This window comes from Saccostrea cucullata, unplaced genomic scaffold (assembly GCF_032062105.1).
Source record: "Saccostrea cucullata isolate Sc308-1 unplaced genomic scaffold, CSIRO_AGI_Scuc_v1 ctg176, whole genome shotgun sequence".
Lineage (NCBI taxonomy): Eukaryota > Metazoa > Mollusca > Bivalvia > Ostreida > Ostreidae > Saccostrea > Saccostrea cuccullata.
The window spans coordinates 297,488-321,157 of NW_026939570.1; the positions used below are offsets into that span (position 1 = coordinate 297,488).

The 23,670-nt window shown below is 34.7% G+C and overlaps 3 protein-coding genes across 7 annotated transcripts in view; 1 reads left to right on the plus strand and 2 right to left on the minus strand.

The window, feature by feature from the left end:
* Window positions 1-789: 789 nt before the first annotated feature.
* On the minus strand, window positions 790-10,250 carry LOC134253308 (uncharacterized). Of its 2 annotated transcripts, XM_062735831.1 has the most exons (9): window positions 10,091-10,250; window positions 8,328-8,487; window positions 7,823-7,962; window positions 6,642-6,827; window positions 6,268-6,384; window positions 6,086-6,172; window positions 5,065-5,251; window positions 2,911-2,984; window positions 790-1,451 (listed from the first exon to the last, which is right to left on the minus strand). In XM_062735831.1, exons 1-8 carry the CDS (start codon window positions 10,181-10,183, stop codon window positions 2,914-2,916), a joined length of 1,041 nt encoding a protein of 346 aa, XP_062591815.1. In that variant the 5' UTR covers window positions 10,184-10,250; the 3' UTR covers window positions 790-1,451; window positions 2,911-2,913. The 2 variants fall into 2 exon arrangements, with proteins under 2 accessions (XP_062591815.1, XP_062591816.1); XM_062735832.1 differs by lacking the exon at window positions 2,911-2,984 and having other exon boundaries at window positions 10,091-10,248.
* On the plus strand, window positions 10,247-20,145 carry LOC134253307 (fumarate hydratase class I, aerobic-like). Its single transcript, XM_062735830.1, has 13 exons — window positions 10,247-10,367; window positions 10,767-10,929; window positions 14,529-14,656; window positions 14,789-14,927; window positions 16,341-16,441; window positions 16,624-16,830; window positions 17,029-17,155; window positions 17,241-17,431; window positions 17,582-17,692; window positions 17,923-18,129; window positions 18,391-18,510; window positions 18,656-18,773; window positions 19,798-20,145. The coding sequence occupies exons 2-13, from the start codon at window positions 10,767-10,769 to the stop codon at window positions 19,896-19,898; spliced, it is 1,713 nt and encodes a 570-aa protein (XP_062591814.1). The 5' UTR covers window positions 10,247-10,367; the 3' UTR covers window positions 19,899-20,145.
* A 151-nt stretch (window positions 20,146-20,296) lies between these two features.
* Window positions 20,297-23,670, minus strand: part of LOC134253306 (echinoderm microtubule-associated protein-like 2) — a 32,203-nt gene continuing 28,829 nt past the window's right edge. For all 4 annotated transcript variants that reach the window (XM_062735827.1, XM_062735828.1, XM_062735826.1 and 1 more), the window contains 10 exons: window positions 23,028-23,189; window positions 22,830-22,943; window positions 22,582-22,719; window positions 22,328-22,459; window positions 22,059-22,215; window positions 21,871-21,971; window positions 21,682-21,769; window positions 21,490-21,582; window positions 21,207-21,337; window positions 20,297-21,029 (listed from right to left, as the gene is read on the minus strand). In XM_062735827.1, coding sequence (XP_062591811.1) covers window positions 20,874-21,029; window positions 21,207-21,337; window positions 21,490-21,582; window positions 21,682-21,769; window positions 21,871-21,971; window positions 22,059-22,215; window positions 22,328-22,459; window positions 22,582-22,719; window positions 22,830-22,943; window positions 23,028-23,189 — 1,272 coding nt within the window. In that variant the 3' untranslated portion in view covers window positions 20,297-20,873. The remainder of the gene's footprint in view (window positions 21,030-21,206; window positions 21,338-21,489; window positions 21,583-21,681; window positions 21,770-21,870; window positions 21,972-22,058; window positions 22,216-22,327; window positions 22,460-22,581; window positions 22,720-22,829; window positions 22,944-23,027; window positions 23,190-23,670) is intronic.

Here is a 23,670-nt window from a genome sequence, read left to right on the forward strand (position 1 = left end):
GTGTACACAGTGTATTACACGTTCTAAATTTGTTGCTACACGTCGGATTTGACGTCATGATTTCGAAGAACAAAACAATTAATGACGTCACCCGTACAAGTTCCTCGTAAAACGTGTAACTAAACCTCTCTAATATTTCATATAGAGCACAACCTCTGATCCAGAATATGCCATTACATAATGAAAGATCTGTTTCTGAAGAATAATTGGATCCTGGGCTGTGCACATATTTTAATCCTTTGCTGAAGGTAGTCAAATGCGTGTGTTTTCTGCAATATTCAAGAAAATTGCATTTTCTCAAAGGTTGTTCTCCACTCTGATTCTCCAAAAAGAAATTTTCCTATAAGAAATGATGCACTAAGTCTCTACTTTATTTTGATATATAAGATGGGAAAGAGGATGATTGATATAAGGACAGGGCCATTTTATGCATAAAAAGAACCTAGCTCTTTACTTATCTTTTGCACATTACCATCATCTCCAAGTTACATTGAATCAGGAGACATTACATCGTCGCAAACAACGGTCAAAATTACGTAGCTAATAAAAAAAATTGTCATTGGCTGAACATAACGTCACAGCACACGGGCCGTAAACATTCAAGATTACGACCATTTATGTGATCAAGCAGCCACAGGAGGGAGATAGCTCTGAGTGGACTCCGAACCGTGGCCGATGGGAACATTAAAAAAGAAGGTGTTTGGAGTTTTGCCCCTTATGTACAGCGTCTTTCATGAGGCGTAACCTTTGAGTAATTGGTAAGACAAATAGGAGATAGATCAAAATAACTTTTCTTGACAAAAATATATTAAATTTATTATATCAATTTGTTTCACAAATTACTTAATAATATATTAAAATACACACATATTCATGACACAATAAAATCATTGTATAAAAAAGAGCTTTCATACGTAACAATTTTGATTATCTGATCTGTTGACGAAACAAGGAAAATTTTATTCTGATATCATCAGCACAATGGTAATATAGCAGTGATCAATTCCTATGCAATAACACCGGTTAAGACAGCGATAAGCGCGAAGAAAGAAAGATATGTACTGAAGCATCGTCAGTTACCCAAGGGTGAACTTGTCTTAAACTCAAAATGTGTACCCAAAAGACGAAATCCGGGGTATCTGACGAAGCTGCTGTAAAGACAAATTTAAATAAAGTCTCCAGAGAACACGTAAAAAAGTGACATAAAAACAAAGCACTAATCACTTTCCAAAAGAAAAAAAAATGATACTAGTTCATGATGGATTTCATTGTCAACATTGTACAAACATGGTATAAATTTCAGAATCGTCCTTTCCCGGAGTTGATATGTTCGATCTACCCCCCCCCCCCCCTTTTCTCCCCCCAGGAGGTGGTGACAGTTTGTGGTTACGGTTGAGCTGCCTGAGGTGGTGCCTCGTTTTCCTTACTCGGTGGCTCCGTCCCGCCGTATACTGCAACATTACGAAAGAAGGTGGTTAAAGTAATGCTCGCATGTTACATAACTACTGATCAAAAGTTCTATCATCATACTGATTTGTTAACATGTCTTTACAATTTGAATCAATGAGATTTAAAGATGTTTGTAAAAGTGAACAAGTCGACAGAACGACCAGTCATAATACATACGGTGTAAAAACTCATTTAGATAAAAGAGTTGAAACAACATAAAATAAAAACAAGATCTGATTGTGAACACCGATGCTCCCGTATGGCAGCCTATGGTAAAGGTTAAAGTTTCTCAAATGCAAGTTAAACTCCGGGATCAAGATCAAGGGATGAAAACAAGTCATTTCCTAAGAAAGGACTTGTCTCAGTAATATATCTGTGACATATATAAGCCAAAGAACCAACCGTTCAAAGGTTATGGTCGCTTTTAGTTTTTAAAAAGTTGGTCAAAGTCAAGGTAAAAAATCAATGAAACCTAGGAAAAGGACACGTCCAATAAATATTTGTCACGACGAATACATATGATTAATATAAAATCCCTAGTACTAATTGTTCAAGAGTTAAGGCTAGGGTTAAATTCTTTAATGTGGGTCAAACTTTAAGGTCAAGGTAAAAAAATCAAGAATATTTATAGGAAAGTAAGGTCTTATTAGAATAAATATACAAATGAAGTATGGTAAGCAGCAACTGTATAAATGTTATGGCCAAATTTAAAATTTGATTTAATTTTTTTTTTTCAAAAATGGATCAAACTCCAAGGTCAAGAGGTCAAATTTACTTATACATAGATAAAGGTCTTGTAATAATTAATACACATGTGAAATATTAAATCCATAATCAGACCAATCAAAAGTTTATAAGCATTGAAGGTTAAAGTTTTAATGGACTAACAGTTAAACAGACAGATGGACGGACAGGGCAAAAACTACTTAGTATATACCCCTCGAATTTTGGATTACAGGCGCATAAATTAAAAAAGACAGGAAATATTGAAATATACTCTTCAGATAACAAAACAAAATTTTGCTACAATTATAAACATGATAAATACTCGAAGTAATGTACAGTTTTAGCAAAATATTACTACAATTATATTAAACGAAGTAAGGTGTCTTTAGCAAAACAGCAGACAAATAAAAGACTTTCTCGGTGACGTAGAATTCTACAAATGATATGAAATGTAAGTGAAAGTTAACTGTGATAGAGCCATGTATTTGATTAGATTTATTCATGCAACTTAGTACGACCAACACCATTAATAGGAAACGAACACCAGCCACACCAAACATATGTTACATTAAAAGTTTTAAATCTAAAGTTTAGTTCTAGTTATTATAATACATGTAATAGATAAGTTTAAACTTTAGATTTAAACTTTTAATGTAACACATACCTTATATTCGTCTATAGATGTACATAAACAAACCCATACACATACACGTCTATACATCTAAATAAACAAACCCATTAACTGCTGTCATCTATGGCGTTATACGTAGGGTGCGAGTTGACGTGAAGATTGCTGCGGTCCCCATACACTTCAGAAGCAGAATAAATTATTTTAAACTAAATTCAGTAATATCTACATGTACTGCATGCACTTGTAAGTAGCAGTAATTTCTACTTGGGTGTGAATGGCTAGATTCTACTTGTAAACAAATTGATTAAAGCTGTGGTAAGGAAATACTAGTATTTCTGAAAGGAAAGTTTTGCTATAAAATATATACATGTCTCTCCTGACCCAAACTATAAACATGATATTTGATAAACTAATAAAGAAATATTATGGTGTCCGGATAGGGCCATTTGCGTTAGCGCGACATCGCGTTCAGATAAACGCGCCGTCGCGCTAACACACAATTAACACGCCGTCGCGCTAACACAACTTTGCACAACGCGCACGTGCAACACGCCGTCGCGCTAACACACAACACGCTGTCGCGCTAACACAACTTTGCACAACACGCCGTCGCGCTAACGCAACTTTGTACGTTTCACAGTCTAGTAGGAAGTCGTGTACGGAAATATAAGACTGCGCATGCTACGGAAGCGTATTTGGGCCGCAGCAGTATTTTTTTTAATTTGTTATAACAAATCATTAATTTGTTATAACAAATTATCAATTTGTTATAACAAATTATCAATTTGTTAAAACAAATTATCAATTTGTTTAAACAAATTAGTTATTTGTTAAAATAAATTAGTAATTTGATAAAACAAATTTTCAATTTGTTAAAATAAATTAGTAATTTGTTAAAACAAAGTATCAATTTGTTTAAACAAATTAGTAATTTGTTAAAACAAATTATCAATTTGTTTAAACAAATTATCAATTTTTTTAAACAAATTAGTAATTTGTTAAAACAAATTATCAATTTGTTTAAACAAATTAGTAATTTGCTATAACAAATTATTTGTTTAAACAAATTTGATATAACAAATTATCAATTTGTTATAACAAATTATCAATTTGTTATAACAAAATATCAATTTGTTATAACAAATTAATAATTTGTAACCAACACCATTAAAACGAAACGAACACCAGCCAACATTAAAATTATTGTTTAAACAAATTAATAATTTGTTATAACAAATTAATAATTTGTTATAACAAATTAAAAAAAAATACTGATAAGTTTAAACTTTAGATTTAACATTCCCAATGACCAATCTCATCCAGAATTTCATCCATTATATGGTTAAGCATAAACAAACTTATACACATACTTCTTTCTATACTGTGAAACTTGCAAACCCATTAGCGCGTCGGCGTGTTGTGCAAAGTTGTGTTAGCGCGACGGCGTGTTGTGCGTAAGCGTGACGGCGCGTTGTGTGTCAGCGCGATGGCGCGTTGTGCAAAGTTGTGTTATAGCGCGACAGCGTGTTGTGCAAAGTTTTGTAGCGCGACGGCGTAATTGTGTGTTAGCATGTGACGGCGCGTTGTGCAAACAAATTAGCGCGACGGCGTGTTGTGCAAAGTTGCGTTGGCGCGACGGCGTGTTGTGTGTTAGCGCGATGTCTCGTTTATCTGAACGCGATGTCGCGCTAACGCAAATGGCCCTATCCGGACACCATAAAATATTGAAGAAAAAAAAACTTATTACAATGTACAAAGCACATCTGACCAAGATTCTCTGGAATACAGACTTGTTTTACACAAAAAATGGCCACAAAGGAGATAAGTGTTTTGTCAAAGGTCCTTAACCTTGGTGGAATTGTTTCTAAAACAAGGGAAAAGGAATACGATTTGTAAAAAATTGTGTAGAAAAAAGGTTGGTTTTCATTTCCATACAGCTTTGCACGATAGTCTTCCTTAATTAACACAACGGTTTTGGCCGAGTTGTCAAGATACATGATAAATGTGATGGAGCAGCAGATAGGACAGACAGACAAACTAAATGTGGCTCTGTGTGATAATACACGACACAAAGTTGGGGTTCAAACCGTAGGATAACGATACACACAAAGATTAGCAGGGGAAAACTATTATTTAATGTAGTTCTTCATGGTGCATAAATAATGTAAAGAAAAAACTATAACTTATTAAATTATTTTCATCGTCGGATCAACAAATTGAAATCAGAAAAATTCCTTCAAATCGAAATCATTTCCTACCTTTGTATTTTAGTCCATAACCAAAATTCAGGACAGCTTTTACAAAATATATCGCCATCAATACTCGAATCAACAGAGCTAATCCTGCGCTTGTAAATGTTGTTCCCGAAAGAGCCGAGTTTTGTTGTGATGTTGTTGTTCCATTTTGAAATTGTGTCGTTGAGAATTTTGCCAAATCGTCAGCAGACTGAATTAAAAATAAAACAAATTCAAAGAATCAGGTGAACAAGCTTTAATACATTTTGAGAAAAATTAAGCAATGATAAACTTGATTAAAACGCACAAAATGATAAACAGAATAATATTTCAGTGACTGTGATGACTAATTTAAAAATTCAATTTCAGTGGTTAAAGCGTTTGCTCTAGAGTGGCGGAGTGAGGAGTTGATCACAGATTCGAATCCCACTGCGGGGCATGTAGACCGGTCCTTTAAATAAGAACATACGGTAACCGAGGTACCGCAGTAGGTGCTGGCACGAAAAAGATCCCTTACTGCTCAATCGCCGTAAGTGCCGAGTATAAGAAAAAATATTGCAGCTCTCCACCGGCATCTCCATATCATATGAGTGAAAAATTCTTGAGAGGAACATTAAACATCATACAAACTCTCATCTATGGAATCTGGATAAGGCCATAAAGTTCACCTCGCATCATCACACCATCGAGGCTGTGGTCGATAATATACATTGATACGATGAAGCGATGGTGTGATAACGCGATGACGATGATGCAATGAAGCGACAATGCGATGACGATGAAACAATGAAGGGAAAGTGTGTAAATGCGATAGGAATGACACATGGTTATGAAGCAATGTTCCCTATCGCTCCACTGAGTTATCGCTTCATCGCCATCGCACAATCACGCTTCGTCGTTATCGCGCCATCTTACTACTGCGCATCAACCCTTTAGTCGATGGTGCAATAGTGAACTTCCTTTCCATATTCCATATCAGGGGACGTACTACAGCTTGTGTAGCTCGCCCTTTGGTGGCAGTTTGATGCTAGGTATGTTCATTTACCTCGTATACTTTGTATATTATGTACGCTGGAGCCAGTAACAGCGACACTGCATATATAATGCCCAGCTTTTTGTTCTCCCATCGAACCTAAATAAAAAGTAGATCTACGTAAATTAGCACCACGAATTTCATTTTGTTTTCAAAACAAATTCAGCGTCATCAAATGCTAGTATTTTGCTTACGCTGAGGTAACCCAGAGCAAAACACGCGATGGTGACCGGAACTCCGACGGCTATGATGACGATGTCCTCTGTGTCTACTTTAGTCCCGGACTGAAGAATTAACAGCACCATCGTCACCTATAACAAGTAATATCTATATGACAGTATTTAGAGATGTAAACAGGTAAATGCGGGGCTTGAAAAGTCACAATAGCTAGCTCCATCCATTTGAGAAAAAACAGTGCAAAGAAGAAAATGAAGCACGATACCGGTATGAAAATAATTATAACATAAAAATGTCTGTGAGATGAAACCTTATACACATAGTAACTTGTGATTTTTAAAAATTCTAATTCCATTTCTTTACAAGACATAATAATTTCTTGTCATCTTACATTTAGTTGTAGATCAAACTTCTGCAAACCCAGGAACAAGAAGAGATTTTTACAGAATCCTTGTAGAGTGGAATCAGCGCCCACCATCCGGAAAATCAGTCTCCCAGAATCGTGGTACTCTTTGGCGATAATACACCCCATCACAACGATGACAGGACTCAAAAGACATACGAGCACCAATCGAGCCTACAATTGTCAGCAGGTCAGTTCTCTCATCTTCATTATAATTAATTCCATTTCTAAATGTTCAACTTGGAACAATTTATACGTATTCAGAATTTATTGTTGATTTTACCTTGAAACAATAAAGCCCTCCATTTTTATAAAATCAGATGTGATTTCACATCTTAGTGTTTCATTTACACAGTATGATTTGCCAGACATGAAGTTCATTAATGTTTCCCCTAAAAATTTTTTTGTTTACATTTCACAATGGAAGATGATGATAATTTAATAGTCATTTGTGTTTTAAAAATCTACTTCTTCTCGATATAGTTCTACTAATCTTTCAGTTTGTTCTGTAGTTAAATTCTCTCTTTCCAGCCAATAGAAAATGTGTCCCCCACATTTTAATTGCAATAAATAAGATTATTTGATATTGAATTATCTTTGGAGAAGAAGTGCGGGAAAAATTCACATGTTATTTCTTCTTTATATAGATCAACCTCTTTGACCTTGTCAATGATTGGTTAAAACAACTTAATAAGCATGTTTCTATTCCATCTGACTCCATCTGACTTCATATCTGTACATCGTAAACCATGTTTGTAAGATGTAATAACTTACAAATCAGATCGTGTAAATAGGGCTTTAAATGATAATTTATCATCCTGTGCATGTAACATCGTACACCATGTTGGTAATTTATCAGAAAAAAAGCTTTGCAAAATTACGGCAAATAAAAAACACAATTATCATGATTATGTACAAATACTTTTGAGATGATACATATACCCCTCACCTTGCCCTTCTGAATGAAAATTTAAAGTATGGATCTAGATATGTAAAGATTTGGACCAAAGGGGTAGGGTTGGGATACGTCTTCTTTAATCATTGTTAATCTCAAACCAGATTCAATATAAGTGTTGTTTGATAAACATCGTTTGGTTTTCGGACTACGCAAGCATCCAAACATGCGCTTTGTAAAAACTGTTTCTTACTACAGTAGATTAAATACTTACAATTTTGACATCCTTTTTGGGACCCAGAATAAAATTAACGATGACATAAATCGTAACAGCGATGGTCGCTAACACCATAACGATGATCTCATAGGGTCGCTCCGCAAGGAGGCCGTGAAAAACGTAATACATACAAAAAACTGAAATGACATAGATTTCATTTATTAATTATAATTGTTCACTTTGCAGTCTGTACTGTCAAGTAAATCGCGCATCACAGAATTCGAAAGACACACTTTATCCATGTTAATACCGAGGTATAAAAAGAACATTCAACATAAGGCCATCCTAAAAAAATGTTTGTTTGGAATGACACACTAATAAAAATTTATACTAATTTTGATCTGACACTACAGTGTTTTGTGTGGTGCATGTGATAACAAAAAGATTCTAAATAAAAAAATTAATAATATATAATCAAATTGAAGGAATAAAATACAGTGAAATAAGACTCTGTTTAGTAAATATTTTGATAAAGTATTCAACTACTGTCATTTCTGTGTACCAGCATTAATAATGATGACGAGAGCAAATGTGAAGTCTGGATTCCCATTACTGGTGGTGGCTAATCGTTGAATGGCCAGGCCTATGGCACCCAATGAACTGAGTATTGATATCACAGCAAACGCTATTTCCTTCTTCTCCAAATCTTTCAGAGGTCTTTTCTGCTCATAGAAATAGGAACGGCTGGTTATAAAAATTCTTAGGGGAAAGCAAAATAAGAGCATCATCTGTAACTGGCCATAGGTTTCCTTATTAACGTAAATGTGGAAAATAGGGGGAGTGGGGTGAGGTGGGGAGGTGGAGAGTACACAAAGGAAAAATATGTGTGTGTATGTCCAAAAGGGACACCTACTTTCACATATATTATATGTAATCCTAAAAAAGTCTTAAAAAGACCTGTATGCACAGTGGCAGGATGTATGATAAACCCTGCTTCATACATAGATGTACAAGTGGGAGAGAGTGGAATACCTTGTATCTTCTGAATAAAAGTGACATTTTACAAACAGGAAAATAAAACGTTAATCTGAAAAGTAACTTATCAGAGATAATTATGCATACCGCTTTCCCTTGGTTATATTATATTATAATCATAAGTGACCATTAAACAATGTCAGCTTAACTGATAAAATTAAAAAAATTCTAAGGCAACAGATACGTGAAACACAGCAAATAAATTGTATCCAGGCCACCTATTCTACATGAAACATGTGGTACACTTGAAATAAAATATTTGTACATTGATCAAATTTCAACATTGATTTTTTTCTCTCTCACTTCCCTGTGTGCAAGTACAAGATATTACTTAAAATCAGGATATTTTTATCTGACATTGATTTTGTTCATTATTCTGTACAATATTTAAGAGAATTATAAGCAAAGGCTATAAAAAGTGGTGGGCATTGGTATTGATTTTTAAAAAAAAAGTTTGATTGGTACTATTCATTTCTGACCACAATTAATCATAACTAATTTTGTTGAAAACCATCCCTGACAAATTAATACACCACAATATGAATGTCATTTTAAAATGACATTGATGCTGCCCTCACCTAATTCAAACAAAATAAATAACTTAATAAAGTTATATATGTTTTATATTGTTAAAAAAACTTTTTAAAAAAAAAGGATTAAAATAAAATGTTGCAATTATATAGAAGACAGGGAAGTGTGAAAGGATGTAACACCACAATAGGACTATTGAAAGCAGTTCATGTTTCACTGTTAAAACAAAGGAGAACTGTATACATGTATATCAAGTGTCACAGAGTAGATATACCAAGTATACATGTGTGACACTGTGAAAGTAATCTTACAGAAATTGATGCATTCGTATTTAATATGATTTCGTGTATATTTCATATTTTTTTTTATATACAGCTCAAAAATAACAAACAACATGTAGGCCTAAATTAAAGTGTCCTATTAAAAGGTTTCACTGTATTTAATATATCAAGATATTAAGGACAACATTAAAATGCCCTTTGATCACTTTGTTTTTTACCTGCAGTTAAAAACATAGAAACTAGGTCTGCATGTAGACAGCTGGTAATATACGACCTAACTATCAAAATGAATGCTGAACTGTGTATTTGGAAAGCTTTTTAAACACACATTACGCATACAATTTTACCATCATTGCAAGAGCGATCAAGTTAATTAACTACTGAGACTAAGAATACGTATATTGTAAAACTATCCTACGAAGCCAGAAAATAAACGGATAGAGGAAAATTGAAAGAAAGGAAAGAAATCGACACGCACCTTGCCTAATGCCCCTTCTTCTAGCTTCGGTGCTGCAGTTATTCCCAGGTCTGCAAACGTAAGGGGTTCATCTCGCGTCTCTTGTTGGTCCATGATTCTGTCTCTAATACCTGAACAACTTCCTCATCATGCAGACATGTTCAAAGTGAAAGTACAATGTTTATTTGCGTCTTTTAAACGCTTGAAACAGCGCATTTTTAGCCATAAAAAGAAGCGTTTTACAGACCTATGAATAGTTCAAGGACAGCAGACGAATGAGTTTTGGTCTACACAAGATGTAAGAACTTTTTGATATTTTCGTTTAAAAGATTTGTTTCAGTAGTATTTTACTCGTATGACATTTCTTAATTGCTTATTTTTGAGCTAAGGAAACAATCTGTAACCCTTTGGAAACCCAAGTTTACAGGATTTGGTGGTCATTTTTACGTTGTCGAGATCTAAGTTAGAGAACCAAAATATCAGTGCACCTCGCATTTGGCGAATTATCATAAAAAGTTTATAAGTTTTTATTTAAGCGTTTTTTTTCTATATTCACTTTGAAATATACTGTAGAAAAGTATATGATTTCCTTAATCACCAGCAGATCAGGAATGTTTCATGAATAAGCTCAGATAAGGAAATATATCAAAGCTAGGACATACATTACAATTATAAAAGTATATTTCATTTTATAAAGATGACCATGAACAGCAATGGTAGATTGCTATCTGTCCTTCAGACCGCGTGTCGCTGTTCATTGCGACACAAAGCAACAACTGCTGCAGCCGTCAAGCCATTCTTCTACCAAGACATTCTGCAGTTTGAAAGCCCCCATGATACCCCATTTAAGAAATTAACAGGTATGTTTTTAGGAATATACTTAACAATGCTGATACTTATAGAGAATAATTTTGATTAATTATTTTAAATAATACAGCAGGGTTTAAACTTAACTGAAATTTCAACGAGCCATGTGGGCTCCTGACATTTCAAATTTAGGAGCCCACTGCTAAATTTGTTAGCCCACAGTCTCTGTGATCTTTTTAAAAAGCATAGATACTGGGACAAAAAGTAGATACAAATGAAATAAATATATTAATTCACCGGTTTAAAATTAGTTCTTACTTTATAAAAATCAGATGTCATATAAATATTAATCAAAGGAAATAAAATTGTATTCAATAAACATTTTTACTATCTTTTATTTTTTACTTGGTAATACATGTATATAAATACGTAGCCCTGGTACATGTCTTCAACTAATAAATTGACAATGACACAATAAGATTTTCTAGGTTAAATATTTTTACTACAACATATCTGAAATAGGTGAAAACACTTACTATTCATATGACTGAGTAGTTGGGAGTTATTTAAATTGTATATCTCTCACGTATCAACCATTTACAGAGGGTTGGAGGAAACGGATTAGGAAAAAAAGACGATCGTTTTAGGGAATTTCACAAATCGTGTAGTACTTTAAATGGAAAAGATGAGGGATATTTACGAACAATAGGACCATACTGCTGTGATTTATTTCATTAGCTCACCTGAGCCGAAGGCTCAAGTGAGTACACATGTTTATTTGTCCGTCTGTAAACTTTTCTCATTTTCGACAAGAACCACTTGCCAATTTTGACAAACTTGGTACAAAGCATCCTTGGGTAAAGGGGAATTTAAATTGTTAAAATGAAGGGACATATCCCCTCGCAAGGGGAGATAATCAAGAAAAGACAAAAATAGGGTGGGGTCATTAAAAATTCTTCTTCTCAAGAACCACTGGGCCAGAAAAGCTGAAACTTATGTGGAAGCATCCTGGTATAATGTAGATTCTAAATTGTTCAAATCATGACCCCCGGGGAAAGGGCGGGGCCACAATGGGGAATCAAAGTTTTACATAGAAATATATGGAAAAATCTTTGAAAACAAGAACCACTGGGCCAGTAAATGAAACTTATATGGAAGCATCCTTTAGTTAGATTCTAAATTTCATGACCCCCGGGGGAAGGGCGGGGCCATTATAAATCAAAGTTTTACATAGAAATATATAGAAAAATCTTTGAAAATCTTCTTCTCAAGAACCACTGGGCCAGAAAAGCTGAAACTTATGTGGAAGCATCCTGGTATAATGTAGATTCTAAATTGTTCAAATAATGACACCCGGGGGAAGGGCGGGGCCACAATGGGGAATCAAAGTTTTATATAGAAATATATAGGAAAAATCTTGAAAATTTTTGAAGCTTATGTGGAAGCATTCTGGGGTAGTGTAAATCTGTAACCAAAGTTTTACATAGAAATATATAGGAAAAATCTTTGAAAATTTTCCTCAAGAACCACTGGGCCAGAAAAAGTGAAGCTTATGTGGAAGCATTCTGGTGGTCTAAATTTAGGAATCATGACCCCCGGGGGAAGGGCGGGGCCATTATAGGGAATCAAAGTTTTACATAGAAATATATAGGAAAAATCTTTGAAAATCTTCTTCTCAAGAACCACTGGGCCAGAAAAAGTGAAGCTTATGTGGAAGCATTCTGGGGTAGTGTAAATTCTAAATTGTAGGAATCATGACCCCCGGGGGAAGGGCGGGGCCATTATAGGGAATCAAAGTTTTACATAGAAATATATAGGAAAAATCTTTGAAAATTTTTTCTAGAACCACTGGGCCAGAAAAAGTGAAGCTTATGTGGAAGCATTCTGGGGTAGTGTAAATTCTAAATTGTAGGAATCATGACCCCCACTTATAGGGAATCAAAGTTTTACATAGAAATATATATGAAAATCTCAGGAACCACTGGGAAAAGTACATGTGTGCCCATGGAAAGATCATGGGGTAGTGTAGATTTCAAAATGTCTAAATTATGATCAGTGGGGTAGGGTGGGGATGCATTATGTATAACAAGGGTGAAATCTGGTAAAGAACAGAATGGTCAAAGCTTCTCAGGTGAGCGATGTGGCCCATGGGCCTCTTGTTTTTCTGTTGTTTTAAATAAAAAAAACCTGCGTAAAATGTCTGTTTTTCAGTAAGGGGACTGGGAATGAATTCGGCCCCCTGTAGAATTTTTATTCGCCACGTGGGCGAGCAATACAAATTTTATGAGCCCACACCAATTTTTACTCGCAATTTGCGAAGCGTTAAGTTTAAACCCTGTACAGATTTATAATAGTATTGCAATTTAACTATAGTGATAGAAACAATTGGGGGGATGTTTAATATTGAATCTGATTTGATGAAATGTTGGCTCTTCTGTAGTTAGAATTTAGCTATTTCTTTGTATAGTAATTTAAGATCCAGCATTATATGTTAATAGGTGCTTGTATTTTTCTTAAGATTTTTGATTTTACAACCTTCAGAGACCAGAAGAGCTTATGCTAAGGTGTCCGTCGTCCGTGTCTGTCAGCTGTCCGTCTGTCTGTAAACAACAAATGCTACTCCTCCTACAGTTTTGGTCTGATTTCAATATAACTTGGCACACAAGTATACTACACTAAGATACATAAAATAGTGCATCGGTTTTTGATTTCGATGAACGGTGTTGCCATGGTTACTAAAAATAGAAATTTCTGTGAAATTCCTTTAAAACGCTACTCCTCCTACAGTTTTGGTCTGATTTCAATATAACTTGGCACACAAGTATACTACACTAAGATACATAAACTAGTGCATCGGTTTTTGATTTCGATGAACGGTGTTGCCATGGTTACTAAAAATAGAAATTTCTGTGAAATTCCTTTAAAACGCTACTCCTCCTACAGTTTTGGTCTGATTTCAATATAACTTGGCACACAAGTAGACTACACTAAGATACATAAAATAGTGCATCGGTTTTTGATTTCGATGAACGGTGTTGCCATGGTTACTAAAAATAGAAATTTATGTAAAATTTCTTTAAAATTCTACTCCTCCTACGGTTTTGGTCTGATTTCAATATAACTTGGCACACAAGTAGACTACACTAAGATACATAAACCAGTGCATCGGTTTTTGATTTTGACGAACGATGTTGCCATGGTTACTAAAAATAGAAATTCCTTTAAAACGCTACTCCTCCTACAGTTTTTGTCTGGTTTCAATATTGCTTGGCACACAAGTAGACTACACTAAGATACATAAAATAGTGCATTGTTTTTTGATTTCGATGAACGGTGTTGCCATGGTTACTAAAAATAGAAATTTCTGTGAAATTCATTTAAAACGCTACTCCTACTACAGTTTTGGTCTGATTTCAATATAACTTGGCACACAAGTATACTACACTAGACTACACTAAGATACATAAACTAGTGCATCGGTTTTTGATTTTGATGAACGGTGTTGCCATGGTTACTACACATAGAAATTTCTGTGAAATTCCTTTAAAACGCTACTCCTCCTACAGTTTTGGTCTGATGGCAATGGATTTTTGTTATAAGTACAAACTTACAACTTTTTTTTAATTTATGCATGATTTTATTCTCTATTCAGGTGATTATGTGTCTACATTTGAGGTGAAGGGGAAGAAATGTCTGAATGTTGAACCAGAGGCTCTAACAATGATCTCAGAACAGGCAATGATTGATGTGGCCCACTTACTAAGACCAGCTCATCTGCAGGTAAATTTATGAAATAAAAAAATCCAAAAAAATTATCATTAAACATGTTTAAGTAGGAATAATATGGTGGTTTTGTTGGCTGTTTGTACAGTTTACACACAGCATGAAATTGGTTTTACCTGTCTTTTACAGCAACTCTCTAATATACTGAAGGATCCAGAGGCATCAGAAAATGACCGTTATGTTGCTCTTGAATTTCTAAAAAATGCTAATGTTGCAGCAGGAATGGTGCTTCCTGGCTGTCAGGATACAGGCACAGCTATTATAATGGGTTAGTGTTACATTTAGTGATCTGCTTAATAATTACTTAGATGTTTACATGTGTAGGAATGGGTAGTAAGTTATTATTAGGGATGTCAACGAGTACCCGGTTATTTATTAATGCATTAAAACATCGGTTTTAAAACGTTAAATGTTCATTTGTTCATTGCACTTGTACATACAGTAATTAGGGTTTCCTACGCCCCTAAATGACCGTTAGCGCCTGTAGCAGTGTTTATACACTAATTATCGTAACCAAACACCTGATGTACCTACCTGGCTTTTCTCACCTTCGACTGTCTTCTTCCCTTATATTTAGTTTGCTTTATTGATTTGTTTTCATTGCACATCGTTTAAGGTGCATTATTTTTAAATAAATTAAATAATTTTGTCAATTCTCCAAGAAGCCGTAAATTCTCGGGAAAGACAGGCACGTAGCATCGTTTCAGAAAGTGGGTGGGTCAACCTGAGAAAAAATTTTTTTTACTCACCTAAAAAAAGTTGACAAGCAAAAAAAATTTTTTTAAAAAATTAAAAAATTAAAAAAAACGATAATTAAAAATTGTCGAAACTCGAAAATCCTATTGGGGGGGGGGGGGGGGGGGGGGGGGGGGGGGGGGGGGTGCTTCAAACTAAAACATACCGTGTCGTAATTCTATGAAATCTATGATCAAAAAGTATACGAAGATCGAAATGTTGCAATATTATTTTATAATACTGTTTAATCAAGTTGTATATACATGGATAAACAGTCTAATTATATTAAATACACAATTTTTCTAGCGTACTCTAAAGTACTCTATCATACTCTAGCGTACTCTGTTTAGTAGGACCCGTATAAATCCGCTCTGTTATAGCTATGATAACTTGATCAAGTTTAAACTTTTATCACTTGGACGTCAAACGCAGCGAAGAGTTACATTACAATTACGGAACAGGTTATTTTGTAAAACAAAAACACTGTGAACCATTTTTTATTTTATTTCTCGTATTTATCTGATAAATAAATTGAACTTAAAAAAATGTTAGATTAAATTTCATCGGGTACAAAGTGGTCATAATTGTTACAACGCATTTGCAAGTAACCTCCCATCGGTTTTATTTCTACAAGAGTTTACAATGTTTTACAGTTATCAGTTAACTTGTTCATATTTATTTACACTTTTACTGAGTACCCGGGTACTCGATCGGAAAAACATCCGAGTAACCGAGTATCAAAAATTGACCGATTTGACATCCCTAGTTATTATAGTAAGTTATTAAAAGGAACCTTTGTGAATAGAATTCAATTTTCAAAGAATAATCTGTATTTTTTTGTTAATTGTAATTATTCCTACACTTATCACCCTTGCATTAGAATTGTAGGTTAATTGATGAGGTGGACTTAAATGGATCTGAATTCTCTTGCTTCTTTCTTTTTAAGGTAAAAAAGGTCAGTATGTTTGGACAGATGGAAATGATGCCGAGGCTTTATCCAAAGGTGTATACAATACCTACACCAAGAAAAATCTAAGATATTCACAGGTATCAATTGAATATCAATTTATTTAAACAGTTAAATTATAAATATAACTTTTATAATAATATTTATTCAATTTATTTGGAGATGATAAATTTGTGATTTTTTTTTTTTATTTACTAAGGACTAGTTTTCTTCACAAAATTCATTTGACAAATGCTGTAATTCAAAGGAATGTTTATTAAAGGTAGCACCACTGGATATGTATAAAGAAGCCAACACAGGTACCAATCTGCCGGCTCAGATAGAAATTTATTCCACTAACAGTAATCAGTATGACTTCCTGTTCATCGCCAAAGGAGGCGGGTCGGCCAATAAAACCTTCTTATATCAGCAAACTAAAGCCCTCCTTAACCCTGAAAAACTGATGAGTTTTGTCAATGAGAAAATAAAGGTAAGAAAGCAGTCAATTCAGAAAAAAAGTTTGATTTGTCAATGAGAAAAGAAAAGTAAGACTCCACTACCCCCATTATCTCTTAAACAGTAGTTATGTCAAAGAGAAAACATAGCTAATTTTTTTAAGGTCAAATTGGGATGGAGTTTTTGTTTGTTTAGATTTTATTTCATTTTGTTTTTTCATTCTGAATTGTAGACGTTAGGTACAGCTGCTTGCCCTCCTTACCATTTGGCCATTGTAATAGGTGGAACTTCAGCTGAATTCAACTTGAAAACTGTGAAACTAGCATCCACCAAATACCTCGACAGCATCTTTAAGTCAGGTTAATAATTCATATTTCTAAGGTAGTAAATTAGATTCTCTTTAAAACTTGTATAAACTGACTGATATTTAGAAATATTTGACAGGAAATGAACATGGAAGAGGTTTCCGTGACTTGGACATGGAGAAGAAGATCCATGAATTGACACAGAGGATAGGAATTGGGGCTCAATTTGGGGGTAAATATTTCTGTCATGATGTGAGGGTGGTGCGACTGCCCCGTCACGGAGCCTCCTGTCCAGTAGGGATAGGCGTGTCCTGTTCAGCTGACAGACAGGTGAGATACTAAATAGCTAAAAGTTAAACAAAATTTACACTTCAGACTGAGAGAACCTACTTAACTTTTTATTAATGCAAGATTTTAATACAAGCATTCGATTTTTATATCTTTTAAACTTGTTGTATTAATAGTTGTAAATTTCTGTAGGTTTTAGGAAAAATAACAGAAGATGGGGTCTTCCTTGAGCAGCTTGAGACTAACCCTTCAAAGTACATGCCAGAGGTTCAGGAGAAAGATCTCACTACAGAGGTGGTTCAGGTCAGGGTCTCATGTACTTAAAATATTAAAATAAAATTATATCAATGTTAACAATTTTTAAACTGATGATGATGATCTTTTGTCTTTTCCTTATTTTAATAATGTCTAAAATATATTACAAGATGTACAATGCATAGATAGTGTACATTTTAGAAAAAAAATGTTTTTTCATTCTGGTTTTGATGCGGTTTTTGTCATTTTGATAAAAAGTTGTTCTCCATTTCCCACAGGTTAATTTAAATGATGGGATGGATAAGATACTGAAATCATTAGACAAGTATCCGGTGAAGACAAGACTAAGTTTGTCTGGTACCCTGATAGTAGCCCGAGATATCGCCCATGCTAAGCTTCAGGAGAGACTGAGAACAGAGAGATCTCTCCCACAGTACTTCAAGGACCATCCGGTGTACTATGCAGGACCGGCCAAGACACCAGAGGTCAGTATGGTCAATTGATGAAAACAGTTACAGTTAAAGCAAACAAACATATATAAATAAACACACACTTACTGCATAATGGCTTTCATTCCTTGTAGTTTTAAAATGCATTATGAACTTATCAGATATGGTGAAATATGAAGTAACATTTATAACTAATCAAGATTTTTCATCGCTGGCTCTTCAGTATTAGAGAGGTTTACTGTACACAGTAATTGAGACATGAGTTGACAAAATTCTTGTGATTCTCCACAAATCTAGGGCCTTCCCTCTGGTTCTTTTGGCCCTACAACCGCAGGGAGGATGGACTCTTATGTAGATGAATTCCAGAAAGCAGGAGGAAGTATGGTTATGTTGGCTAAGGGCAATAGAAGTAAACAGGTAAGTTCACATTTCAGATTTAATTAAAGAGCTAAATACATATGGAGTTTAATAAGTGTATACGTGTTTCACACAGGAGACTTCTTGTTCTAAATGTTTTCAAAGATAATTAGTTACAGTAGACTGTATTATATGATTGGCACAGGTAACCAAGGCCTGTAAGGATAATGGTGGCTTTTACCTGGGCTCCATTGGAGGACCAGCTGCTATATTGGCACAAAACTGTATCAAGAAAGTGGAACAGCTAGAGTACCCAGAATTAGGTAAGGGAATATAATCAAATCAGTTGGAGTTCCCAGAATTAGGTAAGGGAAAGTAATCAAAGCAGCTGGAGTACCCAGAATTAGGTAAGGGAAAATATTCAAAGCAGCTAATGAACCCAGAATTAGGTAAGGGAATGTTATTAAAGCAGTTGGAGTACCCAGAATTAGGTAAGGGAAAGTAATCAAAGCAGCTAATGAACCCAGAATTAGGTAAGTAAATGTAATCAAAGCAGCTGGAGTCCCCAGAATTAGGTAAGTAAATGTAATCAAAGCATCTGGAGTACCCAGAATTAGGTAAGTAAATGTAATCAAAGCAGCTGGGGTACCCAGAATTAGGTAAGTAAATGTAATCAAAGCAGCTGGAGCACACAGAATTAGGTAAGGGAATGTAATCAAATCAGTTGGAGTACCCAGAATAAGTTAAAGGAATGTAATCAAAGCAGCTTGAGTACCCAGAATTAGGTAAGGGAAGGTAATCAAAGCAGCTGGAGTTCCCAGAATTAGGTAAGGGAATGTAATCAAATCAGTTGGAGTACCCAGAATAAGTTAAAGGAATGTAATAAAGCATCTGGAGTACACAGAATTAGGTAAGGGAATGTAATCAAAGCATCTGGAGTTCCCAGAATTAGGTAAGGGAATGTAACCAAATCAGTTGGAGTACCCAGAATTAGGTAAGGGAAAGTAATCAAATCAGTTGGAGTACCCAGAATTAGGTAAGGGAATGTAATCAAAGCAGCTGCAGTTCCCAGAATTAGGTAAGGGAATGTAACCAAATCAGTTGGAGTACCCAGAATAAGTTAAAGGAATGTAATAAAGCAGCCGGAGTACCCAGAATTAGGTAAGGGAAAGTAATCAATGCAGCTGGAGTTCCCAGAATTAGGTAAGGGAATATGATCTACTAGATATCTTCATAGCTCATAATGTTTTTATTTAAAAAAAAAAAAAAGCATGTGTTCAACTTAAAGATTTGTATGAAGAATGAGGAATTTATAGACTGAAGACTGTTTTTTTTAATATTAAATAGGTATGGAGGCTGTGTGGCGAGTAGAAGTGGAGAACTTCCCAGCTTTCATTGTAGTAGACAATAAAGGCAATGATTTCTTCAAGGAGTGGTCTGTGGAGTAGTTGTTGTAGATAATAAAGACAACATTTTCTTCAAGGAGTGGTCAATGAAGTAATTATGAGAAGAGAAATGCTACAGTTGATCTGCCAGACTGGAAAAGTTATATATATTTATTTAACACTCCCAAAATTCTCATAGGCTACTGTGTAACCTGCTTTGATAGGGAAGAAAATCATGTATTAATAATCGTAAATTATCCACATACAAATTGTTTGTGATTTAATTTTAATAAAATTGTTATTTATTGATTGAATAGTTTTACCTTTTATATTGGATTTGGTATGAACATATTTCAGTAGGCATATCGTATGTAAGCCTTCTCCACCCTTTTTATGTGTATTTACAGGATTTCCAGAAGTTTATATATAAACATCTGGATTAAGATATAATAAAAACTGGATTAGTCTTCTAATTTATTAAAATGAGCAATGACAATACAGTAATACATTTATAACAGTTATCACAGAATGACCAGAGCTTGGAAAGGATGAAAAAACCCTTTCCTGTCAAGAAAAAAACTTTGATAGAGAACTAAACAACAGACATAGTTACTATTTGATACAATAACAAATTACACAAAATTTGTTTACTTTTAATAACTAAGTATAAAATTTTTTTCCAAATACAAGTGTATAGTAAAAAAATAACATGCAACATATACTTTGATATATACATAACAAATATGCTGATATATATACATTTATGTGAAAATGGACGGAATAAGTAATAATAATAAATTATGTAAGATATCGGAGGTAATTAGTCTTACTAGTTCTAGTGAATGTTTACCTGATGTGATGGATAAGGTATAAAAAGATCAACTAGTTGCAAGTAAATATTACTGGATAAACATTCTAAGCAGAATGACTTTACTTTTGTTATATTTTTTCTTGGTCTGAACGTCAGCTACTTTTCATAATACCGTGAATGGAACTACTAAATGTTTAGACAAGATCAGCGTTAACTGAGCTTGTTGCTTAAATGTTGTACTGTTTTCCACTGAACGTGTCCACCACGCTCCACTGAGCCAGAACTGGCATCTTCCCTGCCGCGGACACCATGAAGCTATCATCATACAGAAACTCCAGAGCTGTTACGGTAGTCGAGTACAGCTTGGTCCAGCGACAGGCAGGCTAGGATAAAAAAACAGGTAACTTTATACAGTATTCCTCATATTTGCTGCAAATTTTGACTTTAATTAGCAACAAGAAATATCGCCCTTTGAACAAATTAAGTTACGGGCAATGCTTTAGAAAATTTAATGTGAACAAGAATTAATTTGTTGATTTCAGAAACAAAGTTTTTACTACCATGTTGGTGGAGGATGGATATTTGAAAACTTTGATTCTGCCTGTGTTGTCTCCCGTGACGATGACCTCGCGGTAATTGGAGCGTGCTACCACCGAAACATTCTCACCAGGGTCACATGACGTCCAGGGACCTAAAGTCAGGGAAAACCCGAGATTTTATGGCGTCCCTTTGGGACTTGATCGAAGCAGCAAAGGAGGTGGATAAGTCAAAAAGATAATATGGTCATAAATATTTAATAAGTCATATAGTAAATATTACTTCGGAAGTAGAAAATCGTATTACCCATTAAAGGATGCCCAGCGCAACAACTGTACGTTTGCCAGTTACAATCCCGAAGAGCACGAGGGGCCTCTCTCTCCATGCGTTGAATATTCCCTAAATGATAATGAAGCTGTTAATTGTACTCTTCAAGGTTAATCATTTCCAAAAATAATTAAATATTTAACGCTAATAAGGTGACTGCAAAACACTTACAACATAACAGTTCAAAATCTCCGTCCACACTCTGTAGGTAGCGACTGTCGGTGGACCAGTCAAGATTTGTTACAAATTTGCTGTGTCCCTTTGAATATAACATTAGATATTATTAATTTTACTATTTACAATCATTATCACGTGATAAGTTTATAAAAAATAATATCTGTACATCTACAAAGAACCTACCCTAAGGATGATATTGTTCTTGCGGTAGAGCTGCCCGTCATCATGTACGTAAAAGATGTGGATGTGTCCATCTTCACAACCAACTGCTAGCATGGCATTGTCTGGGTAATATAGCGAGACAGTTTTAAATGTTCACCTACTTTTTATTAAACAATCCAACATAACAATATTTCCTTGTTAATGCTTACCAGGCGAGAACCTCATGGTATTGATCTGTGATTTTCCTACTTGTACGGTAATGATGTGCATCCCGTTCTTAGCGTTCAAGACAAAGAATCTTCCAGCCACGGAACCCACCGCGACAAACATACCACGACTGTCCACTGCCAGAGCCGAGGAAGGCTTCTACATAATAGGAAAGAAAGATTCCAGACAATAATCAACGAGATCAGATCATAATTTATAAAATGCGTTTGAGAAAAAAAAAACGAAGATATATTAAATATAGTTTGATTACCTCCATCTGAGAGCGCCAGATGACGCGATGTCTGACGGCGGACCATTTGAAGACGAACTGGTCGTGAGCGGTGGTGATAAAGGCGGGCTCTCCTGGTACTGCTGCTATCGCCCAAATATCTTTACAGTGACCCTTGTTGAAATATAATCAATATATAAAATACATTACAAAAAAAGAATATGTTTACAATCAATAAAATAAGCAATACTATTCAATTTAATGAAATAAAAGTATCTTTTATTTATAATGTTTACCTGAACTATGAAACGGAATTTTACAGGTAGAGACCCTGCTAGGATACATGATTTAGATGTTCCCACAAAAATTTGTCCGTCTGCTCCAGAGCCTCGTTGTGGAATTATTGTTCTGACGTCACCAGCGATTTCAGGAATCTAGAAAGTATGTAAATATTAAATTTATTTCATGTACATTAACCATTATTTCCTAACGTTACACATGTGAATGTTTTAGACTTTTTTCTTCCTTTCACGATTATGTTTACCTCTCTTTTGGATATTTTTCTGTAGTTGTTGATGCTGTCCCACGACTTGATAAAAGTTCCTCCCCCAGAAAGAAGAGTATTGTCGCCCATCATACAGAGTGCATTTACTGGCTTCTGATCAAAATAAATAACACGTGTAAGTAGAAGAGGGTTTAAGTTACTAATACAGAAATATATAAATCCATTAAATAATGTTACCAGGTGAGCTCCTTTCATTCCAGCAGAGACGTCCATGTTGACTCTGAACACAAATTCCGAGTCCTTGGTCCATACCATTATGGAACCATTCGAGTCCCCCGTGATGACGTCACCAGACGAAGAAAAGGCGTGTGATGTAACCATTGAGGGCTGAGTTCCTTCCTTATTTCGAACAAAAAGTAAGACTTTTATTTTCATTATCAATCAAATCAAAGATTAAGATACTCAAAATAGAAATGTTAATATCTTTAGATGGGTATTTTGTAGGGATGTCAAATCGGTCAATTTTTGATACTCGGTTACTCGGACGTTTTTCCGATCGAGTACCCGGGTACTCGGTAAAAGTGTAAATAAATATGAACAAGTTAATTGATAACTGTAAAACATTTTGAACTGTTGTAGAATTAAAACCGATGGGAGGTTACCTGCAAATGCGTTGTAACAATTATGACCACTTTGTAACCGACGAAATTTAATCTAACATTTTTTTAAGTTCAATTTATTTATCAGATAAATACGAGAAATAAAATCAGAAATGGTTCACAGTATTTTTGTTTAAAAAATAATCTGTTCCGTAATTGTAATGTAACTCTTTGGTGCGTTTGATGTCCAAGTGATAAGTTGTCTGAGCTATATGTACGGT